Below are 10,213 nucleotides of genomic sequence, written 5' to 3'. Positions count from 1 at the left end.
TAAATTATGGCAATATCACATACTGACAAGTTAAATTACTAGCAACGCCCAGTTATTGGCTATCACTGATAATTCATTATATATTCTCACATATATATTCGTAAATGTACGATTTTGTTAGTGAACCGGAATATTCATATGTCGTTGGAGTGTCGACTTTTTATGTCTGGGCAATGACGTCAGACGTGATGAGTCACCGAATGAGCATCCTGTCATACGCCGTTCCACGAATTTCATATCACGATATCAATATTATATATTATGTCCAACTTATTCAAAATCTCAGTAAGCGTAGAGACACAGAATATTGTGATTGAGCACATACTGCAACCGATGAAATGTTATTTATGTAGCCTACAGAAAATGCAAGTCGTAATAAGTTGATGCACGCGCAACTAAGAAAGGCATTTGCGTATGTCTCAGTTTAAGTTGGTCGCATTATCTTCTGCACCTATGTACCCACCACCATCTATCTTACAAAGCTAATTTCTGAAAATGTCTCTCAATAATTATAAGTGGATTCTTTTGATGTTTGGAATCGCGAACTACCCACGTTCATCAGGTATGCAGAATTCTTCCAGAATTACGGATCGGCTTGTATTTTCTCTTTTTCAGCGAACTTTTGCATGAGACGATACGTTGATGGAAAATGGATCTCGGCGGGGGATTGTGAGGTTGGTATACAAGTCATTTTAAATCACAACTGAAAATGCGATTCTGTGTACGCTCCAAGAAGGGTCTGGAAACGATGTCGGATATAATGAAGGGACTTCAACTTAGAGCAGACGACGTGAAGAAAGAGACTTGGAATAAAAACTGTGTCTACACCAACCAAAAGGACCTTCTTTTCAGAGCAGAAGAGAAGAAGAAGAAGAAATGGATTGCAGACAGGAAATGGACTTTAAGTAGAATCTGAAATCTTTCAAATATCGGGCATTTATAACGTAATGAGCAAGCCCGGTTCAAGATGAACAAAAGTTCAAAATAAAGTTGAGGCATAAAATGTTGAACCATAACCTCGAACGCTGAGTCAGACGAGAGAATTCTTGAGATTTATGAGATTTCGATTGTTTGCCGAATTTCGTTGCAGGTTTTCCAGCGGAGAATGAACGGAGACGTGGATTTCTACAGAGGTTGGTACGATTACGTGAAAGGATTCGGGGACACTGATGGAGATTTCTGGCTGGGTATGGGAAGGATTTGTTTTCATTTTGGTTGGGATGACTTGATGTAACTTTTGTTGGCGCTTCTACCCCATGTGTCGCGCCACCAGTCAGGTATTACAGAATGAAGAGAGCGAGAGAGATATTTTTTGATATTATAAATATAAATCGAGGTATCGGCACCTGAATCCTTATACGTCACAGGTTCAATATAAAAAATATTGTTACTGTAGAGCACTCATCTTTAAATGTCATGGGCAAAGCTGTGAGTTCCCTTATTTCAATCTAATGAATTTTATTTTAGTACCGTCGCTTATTTGGCATACTAGGCAGAGACGTGGTTGTATTCCGGAGTTCAGGAACTAGCCTCTTCACTATTTTCGCTTGTAACATTATCAACTAGTCTACGCAGTTTCATAATATAAATCAGTGTTTGTCAAGTTGTGGGATAGTACGCACTTGTGCGGATGAAATACGTGATACAAATGAGTGCGGATGAAAATCCGGATGGATTAGGACGAATATCGTTATTAATTGTTAATTTTCTGACGAGGAATAACTCAAATAAATCCAACGGGAAACACACGTGCCACGTGCAATGGTTTCCTAAATTTTGTCGTTGCGACGCAATTGTAAAAACTTGTTTGACTTACGAGTTATGCCGCGCCACTAATCGTAGTTTTTAAAATAACATTGTGTCGCACCAGCCGTAGTGAATTAATTTTTGCGCGCAATTATCATTATGATTATTACGTAATCAAAAAGGGAATCGAAAGCGGGCATAGTGGTAGGCATGCAGTGTATCAGCCCGTCTGAGCATGTGACACGCGGTAAAAATGACGTAAAATTGACTTTCTGCTTTCTTTTGCCGAACAATCATCATATTTTCGTAAAAACAGAATGATTAGCACCAGACACGAAAATAGTAGTAAACACCACCATTAAAAGCTCACATTTTCAAGTTACTGAAACGCAGATCTCCCTTAATAGTTCCTAATGTATGGGTGGCAAAGGATATAATTTTGGGTCGGCACGGCACCAGAGCGATCTGTTGAGATGTATGCAATATTTGTAGAATTTGTTGCATAAATACTTCCTCGCGCGATTACCTGAAATAGTTTTCACATATCCAAGGTCCCTGTGTTAACTACAGTAGCCATTAAGCGAGTCACGCAGAAAATATGGCTTGATCATAAAAATGTGCCGACCTTTGTATTATACAATTTGATTTGAATTCAGGATAAGATTTGTCGGACTGGTTTCTCCGGAAAACACCGTCGAAGACCGTTAGGATTCTTCTGTCCAGTGTTCTTAAACCTTTTTCGCCTTGGTACACAGATTTGACGTTTACTCGAAACTCATACACCCCTGACCACATAACACACTCATACCATGTCGTAAGCCTAATCCGGGGTGGTTCCACCTTTTTGGTATTAACGGCCGTATTTCGATTACATATAAATAGCATATGGCCGCATTCCGGTGGAGAGTCGTCATGGCCCTCTGGACGTCACATACTCATCTTAAATTGGCTACTGGGAACTTCGAATCGCCGAGAGCCCATGTGGTGTTCTGTGACATCACTGATTTCTTGAGATATACCTCACGTATAAAAGTTATAACTGTCGCAGCAGAAAACCCCGCAGGCTTACTATGTAAGCACCATTATCGTGAGTATAAATGCCACTGAAAGTTATGCGGACTCCTTTTCTAATCGCGCAAATAGCGGAAAAATTCCCACCTTGAAAATTAATTCCGTCGATAGTATTAGTTGCTTCATATATTATTGTCAAATATTTATGCATTCTCAGCCCACGTGATTGGATTACCCGGTTGAGCTGATGGAGGGGGTCTCCGAAAATTTCCGCCACCGAATTAATCACTTTGTAGCATGTTGTTGCCTTTGACCTCCCATCGGGATTGTAGGTATATAGTCGAAATACATATATTGGAATCGCCCAAACGTATCAGAAAAACCTTCATTCGTGAGACGCACACGATTCCACTTGGTATTTCTTTATCGGATGTATCATTTTCCTCTGCGGTTTGCATTTGTACGGTGGGGCTCAGATTACACTATTATAAATAAAAACGAAAATTCCAAGTCATCCTGAATCGCGCCAAGCGTGAAAAAAATTTTCAAGTTGAATTAAATCTCTCCAAGATTTTAATATCCCTATAGGGAACCAGTTCGTTAATTCAAATTGCATATTCATGGCCACCAACACACGCTAGGTTATTTATGTGTAGAGGGTCGCATAATTGAATTTATGCGCAGAGGGCCGGATTATTATTGTTTAACGGCTTCATGCGACCTTACGTCTGCAGGTTGGCCTCCTCTTGCTTGTTGAAATAATGATGAGGTTCACGAACCCCCATTTAATGCAGTAGTTTTTAAACTCGACCCCCGCGACCCGCTGGCTACTCCTAGTGCAATTATGTGCACAGCGTAATTTATAAGCATCTCGCAGGAAATACCAATTCAAAATATTTGAGCTCAACCCATAAGTCTATTACCAAAGTTTAAATATTGAGAAGAAGCATTTGCATGTGACATGACAAAAAAATGTAATTTACAAGCTGCGTACAGCTGATATGAAGATTGTACGACATGGCACATCCGGTCAACATGTTCTGAAGCATATAAACTTGGGTATTTATTGTGATAGCTAGTCCTTCGTCCATTCACCCCAATACACTTCATTTGAGTGGTACGCCCTTTCAAAATTTTGAAACACCCTGGGTGTACGATACATCTGGTCGAAGAGCCCTGTTTTATTCTACGGGTGTGTATTGAGCAAAGAGCGGGTGCGGGTCTATGAGACATATTCATCTCGAGGCTGGCCCAACCCCTTCTGCGTAAGAACACATGTAGACGTGAAGTTTTGGTCAACATACCGCTGGGAAAGAACGGTGCTAAAAAGATCGACGCAACAAAACCTGACCGAAAACGACTGTCGATAGTTAGCCAAAACTTTCGATATTGATATGCTTGGTCTCCGAAATGGTCGGCAGTTGGCCCAGAATAGTTTCGTCCTCGCAATCGGAGTATACCGTAGTACAAGTACAAAATACTTAATCGGTCATACGCGCCACTATCCGAGAGAGAGAGAGAGAGAGAGAGACAGTGATTATTTTATAATCCAACCAAATACATAACAAACAGAAGGAATGATGGTGGTACAGACAACATGCATGCACTGCACAGTATTCGGTATTAGATAGGGATGATCGATACGACCTTGAACAGACCTGGGCAAAGTGCGGCCCGTGGGCCCAATTCGACCCGTGACGCGATTTTGAGCGGCCCGCGAAAGGATTCCGAACATAATACCTATTTTTCAGTATCAATCCGTGGACTATATATTATCGGTGGACTATAGTATCGAGGGCCTAGGCAGTATAAACTGAACCGGACATTCGTTCCCTATGAAGCCTGTTTATTTATGTGCTGTGATTACTCAGCCCAGTGGTTCCCAACCTTATTCATCTCGTTCCCCCTTTGGCCTAAATTTGAGCTAAAATTCCCCCATTAGGAGAAATCTGCCCGATGATTAAAAAAGGTCATTTTTACCGCGCAAACACCTGTTGACTGAACAATAAGATGGTCGTAACACTTCGTAGACCTCCAAAAACAACGGTCTTGGTCCCAATTAAACAAATTCTGGAAGGCTTGACTCAACAGACCCCGCACACTTCCATTTATGTTTTCGGCTTACCATGCTCCAATCGCTAATATAGCTGCTGTGAAAAATCAGTATGCATAAATTCACTGGTCTCACGGTATTTTTCTCAGGTTTGCATATGCATTTGGCCAATAATATTGGTACTGTCATATATAGCAGGGTTGACCAGACTCAAGTCCTGCTCGAGTCACCATTTTCTGATGACTCGACTTGATCCGAGTCATTTCCTCAAAATACGGAAACGACTCGACTCAAGAGACAATCTGTGTATTGATTCGACTTGGACTCGAGTCATTGGGCATGACTCGAACCAACCCATATGACTCGAGACTATAAGACGGCCACATTTCATTGTAATTTCGAAGAACAGTAAAGTGATTACTCAATTGGAATTTCGTCTATTAGTGGTGGTACTTGAAAATACAACAAGAAACTGCTCAAAGTGGGGAAAATAAGACTTCAACTGGAAACTGATCAGTCAAGACAATGACTTGAACTTGGACTTGAGTCATAATACCATGACTCGGACTCGACTCTCTGCTCGGTGACTTGGACTCGGACTTCACTCGAGTCAAAACTATGACAATGAGATTGACTTGTGACTCGGAGCCTCGCGACCTGGTTAAAGCACCGATATATAACATAAGCGTGATAAGATTTCCTGCTGGAGCTCATTGAAATTTAGGACACCCATTCCGTTTTGACAACACAGCACCAAGTTTAACATGTCTTTTTTCGATCGGGTAGCTGTTCACTAAAAATAAGGCAAAGCTTGCGATCTCTCTGACTTGAATGGATGACGTTGGAATATTTTGTCACTGTCTGAAAATGTTGACTTGAAAATATGAAATAAATACTTTCACTAGAGGCCTTGCTGTGATAGATTTGGCACGGCATTTGCTCGCTTATGATATATTTGATTGAGCGGCCGTCGCTGGCCCTGTCTTGCGAACTGTAGCACATCTGAACTAGTTTTAAAAAAGGGGGGATTTGTATATGAAAAAGAGATTTGAGGTTGACTACTTGACAGTTCGGACATGAACAATTTGGGAAGTCTGTTACAATTCTAAAGTGGAATTCCTTCCCTGTTGGGAACCACTGACTTAGCCTATGGACGTCGTATGAGTAATCCAGATTCAAAACAAAGCCAATGAAGCAAAGCATAACAATTAAAGTTACTGTTTTCATATAGTTCAGTTCAAACCTTCTATACTGTCACATTTACACGCCCAGTGCTTCAAATTGTTACGTGATACGCTTCGAAATACCTAATTCCTGAAGCAGGCCCCGTGGTTACCCATCATCATCACCCATAAATTAGGCTTACCATATTTTGGAAATCTAAAAAGAGGATTCTTTTTCAGAAATTTGAGACTTGCAAAACCGGAGAAGAATTCTCAAAAACCGGTGAATTTTTCCCACTTTGTGATCGGTTGACTAAAAGAAAAAAAGTCATCTTTTCCGCTCGGAGCTCAAAATACCGCTTTTCTTCCCGCCTGGCTAGGTGGATGACTAAAAAAAAAGGTCATCTTTCCGCCCAGAGCTAAAATAACCGTTTTTCACTCCGAAATATCCGCCGCGGAGCGTCAGTTATGTGCTAATTTACGGCATATCACTCGCAATTTGCTCTAAATCTGACCTAAAGAGGACAAAATCTCAAAAAAGAGGACAAAAGGGCGTCCTCCGAGGACACTTTCAAAAAAGTCAATAAAGAGGACAAATCCTCTCAAAAGAGGACGTATGGTAACCCTACCATAAATGATGAACGGGCAAGCATGTCAAAAATTAGAAAGTGATGGCTGACGACCGAAGTTCCAAGAAGATTCAAAGCACTAAATATTTATTTACTTGAGTTTGAGGTGAACCCGTTCCTTAGGTTTGTGGCGTACAGGTCGCCGTGTAGCATAATTTAAGTCGGTATTAAGGCAAAAACCCGAAGTACTGACACTCGGCTAAGGACGGGCAAATTTCGGAAGCACTGCTATTTCTCGCCAACACCAATATGACTATTTCACCACGCTGCACACCACTCTGGAGACATGTAGTGTACCAAATAAATTTTAATGTCTTAATAAAAAAACGTGGGGATTAGAAAGAGTTTATATTGTATCATGTTTACCAATGTTGAATTATGATGGCGAATAATGTTAATTAACCGTCTCCGTATTTGACAATATACTAACAATCTAATATAATTCATTGCTTTCGATACATAAATAAAATTAATACGCCGCAGAATATATAGTTAAAATTTTTGACTCGGTCAGCTAACGTATTCTTTGCCCTTGCAATCATTTCGAAGTCACCCAGCATGAACTTACTTATTTTTCCACAACTCCCAGCAGAACATATCTAAACAACAATATGCTCATATCAGCTGGCTATTGGCAATTTTGGAATTTAAACTGGTTTTGCGCAGTGGGATGTCTTACGTTTGACGTTCACTCTGTTGACGTGAGTTCTGAAGCCTTGGCTTGTTTCGTAATTTCCCTAATTTAAAGATATACAAATTAGGTTATCAACCATTTTGCAAATTTAAAGGTGTCGCAGAACCACAGCACTAGATGTTATTGTACGAAATCCAATACTTATTTGGCAAGTGGCGAGATAGCGCAGTGGTGCATCACCAAATGGCTGCGGGTTTGAGTCCGACCGGGGTCGACTTTAGAATTCTTATACCTAAGTGTTGGAGGTTTATCTAGGTCACCTCCTCCTCGCCACCTCATCCGCGTGAACAGTGTCTTACAAAAATTCTAGAAGTGTGCCGTGCTATAAGTCGGCAGTTACAGATAGAATGAAGAATATAGGCCTTGTGTAAATGACCATAATAGTCGACAAACACCATGAATACCACGAAACAAACTAACAAGTGGCAGAAAAGAGTGCACCATGGTTGAAATGAAAACGAGGGAAAAGAGTTGTAATTTATTGATAAACTTCTAGCGTACTTGTTGCACATCTGAACAAAATATTGTTAGGTATCGTCATTTTATTTTTATATAACAATATTCTGCTTGAAATATTTTTTGTCGAAAAGTGCAGAGGGTGCTCAAAACGTTGAGAAGTGCTGATATAAATTATATATTCCTACTATGCAACACACAACGCCGACCGAGACAACACTCGCGCGAAATCGACGACATACCAAACCCGAATGTGAACAACGTATTGGGGGTACAGAATTTGGAAACAGTTTTCAAAAGTTTGTTCATATTAACGTCCTGTGACTGAATAACTATTCACACGCGTCTTGCCAACAGCTACCGGCACAATACTAGACATAGAATAGAGAAATGGTAAATGGCGAATCATATCGAAATCTATAAATGACATCAATAAAAACTGAACTGTAACCACAGCGCAGCGTATAGCAATATGTAGCGTAAAACAGCGATGCGCGCGTGAGTCATAAAAATAGAAAAACGGTTAGTGAATGTAGTATTGCAGAAAAGAAAATGGAAATATAAAATAGCATAATGAATCGAGGTCATTGAAAAGGACATTTGAGCTTCGGTGTACATGAAACCGTAACTCGATACTACATTTCTATGCTAATATTTGTTTTGACACAGTGCCGACGTAATACACGCATATATATAATCACAGATAACGAACCGACGGATTGATGCGCAACACAGGAGTGTACGGTTGGGCGCCTGGATAGCACTATCAATTTATGGTCGCTATGTAAACAGAATGGACGATTCTATAACTAACGACTAGAGCGCGAAATTGATTAAAACCCGTCCGAAACATAACCAATTGTAGCTCTGATTCCGAAAATGTATTTTAAAATGTGGTTAGGGCACTGGAACCCCCTCAAAATTTAATGTTGGTTTGTGACAATCTACCTTATTTCAGGACTGGAAGCATTACATCAAATTACTAAGGAAGGGAATATTGAGATGAAAATCGAAATGATCACGAGGGATGGATTCTATTTGGTTGTTAAGTACCGGTGAATATGGATTGTGTTGCAGTTGGGCCTAATTGTTCGATTTACCTCATGACGTCGTTAAACCATATTTTCATTTGACCTTTAACCCATTCTTCTGAAACCCGATTTCCTCTACAATTTGCTTTGTTTCACATTTGCGCCAATTCTTTTTTCAGCAACTTTCGCATCGGACCCGGTTCCGACAACTACAGACTGACCATATCCGGATACTCCGGGAATGCAACCCGCGATTCTCTCGCACGTCACAACAATCGACAGTTCTCAACGAAAGACGCAGATCACGATCTTTCTTCGAAGAAGAATTGCGCTTCAAAGTGGGAAGGAGGCTGGTGGTATGGTACCTGCGGCTACAGCAATCTAAATGGAAACTTCCACAAAACAGACAGGGAGGGATTTTGGTGGGATGGTTACTCCTTCATACTCCTGAGCTACTCGGAGATGAAAGTTCGCAAAAGATTATGAAAGGAGCTATTGACCTAAAAGTACATGAAATGGACTTTTCCATATAACTATGACCCAAGTCCAGGGGTGGGCAAACTTTTGGGCTCGCGGGCCCCATTCAACATCTATATCCATTTGCGGGCCGCACTATATTAAATCGAGAGATTAGCCATAAGGCAATAGTGTTATTTAATCATATAGCAGTGGTTACTAAACTTTATTAGACACCCCCCCCCCCCCTTTATCATAGTGAAAAATTTCCCGCCCCCTTCATCGTGATATCACAAAATATCCAAGAGAGAAATCAGAATGCTAGCAATCCCCACGGATAGTTTGATGGCATTTGAGGTAATGGCTGTAGACGAGAGAATTATCAAATATGAAACATGGACAGTAGACATAGCAATAACCATTGTCCGGAGGCAAATGGCGCGGAGCGCGAAATGTTTTTCAGTTTACTGCGGTTTTGCGCCTCCTTTCAGATGCTTCCACGCCCCCCCCCCCGCAGTTTGACAACCACTGTCATATAATGACCGAGGAAATACGGAGATAATAGTATTATAGTAGATCGGTAGTGAGCGGCCATTGTGGCTTATGGGCCCGCTGGTGACCTGCCGCGAAACTCGTGTTGGTGACCCCACCCTTTGGACCCCCCTTCCGCTGGTGACCTGCCATGTGTTCTTATGGGATCTCTGGAGACCCCACCCTTTCAGGTATAGGGCTCGCTGATGACCTGCCGCGAAAACTCGTGTTGGCGACTCCACCCTTTTCGAGTCCCTATCGCTGATGACCTGCCGATACCACCCTTACAGGTAAACGTCGCGGCGATGACCTGCCATGGATTGTTTGGTAGTAAACTAACGTTGTGGATATAGGCCGCGTCGATGACCTCCCTGATAACGTTACGGGTATAGGGATCTCTGGTGAAGTGGTGTTGAATATCAAGTGTGGTAAACAGTGACGCC

At 41.3% G+C, this 10,213-nt stretch overlaps 1 protein-coding gene across 1 annotated transcript; it reads left to right on the top strand.

Annotated features, from left to right (window-relative positions):
• The first annotated feature begins 495 nt into the window (after positions 1-495).
• Positions 496-9,269, top strand: LOC145454289 (ficolin-1-like). Its single transcript, XM_080332285.1, has 5 exons — positions 496-562; positions 616-674; positions 1,091-1,187; positions 8,711-8,807; positions 8,963-9,269. Exons 1-5 carry the CDS (start codon positions 496-498, stop codon positions 9,267-9,269), a joined length of 627 nt encoding a protein of 208 aa, XP_080188411.1.
• The last annotated feature ends 944 nt before the right edge of the window (positions 9,270-10,213 follow it).

This window comes from Botryllus schlosseri, chromosome 13 (genome assembly GCF_051294905.1).
Source record: "Botryllus schlosseri isolate E-star chromosome 13, Bs_hap1, whole genome shotgun sequence".
Taxonomy (NCBI): Eukaryota; Metazoa; Chordata; class Ascidiacea; order Stolidobranchia; family Styelidae; genus Botryllus; species Botryllus schlosseri.
This window is presented reverse-complemented; position numbering and strand designations above follow the sequence as displayed.

Coding starts and splice junctions, on each gene's coding strand:
- LOC145454289 (XM_080332285.1), top strand. CDS start 496: ATGTCTCTCAATAATTATAAGTGGATTCTTTTGATGTTTGGAATCGCG. Junction 675..1,090: donor TCTCGGCGGGGGATTGTGAG/GTTGGTATACAA, acceptor ATTTCGTTGCAG/GTTTTCCAGCGGAGAATGAA. Junction 8,808..8,962: donor TATTTGGTTGTTAAGTACCG/GTGAATATGGAT, acceptor TTCTTTTTTCAG/CAACTTTCGCATCGGACCCG.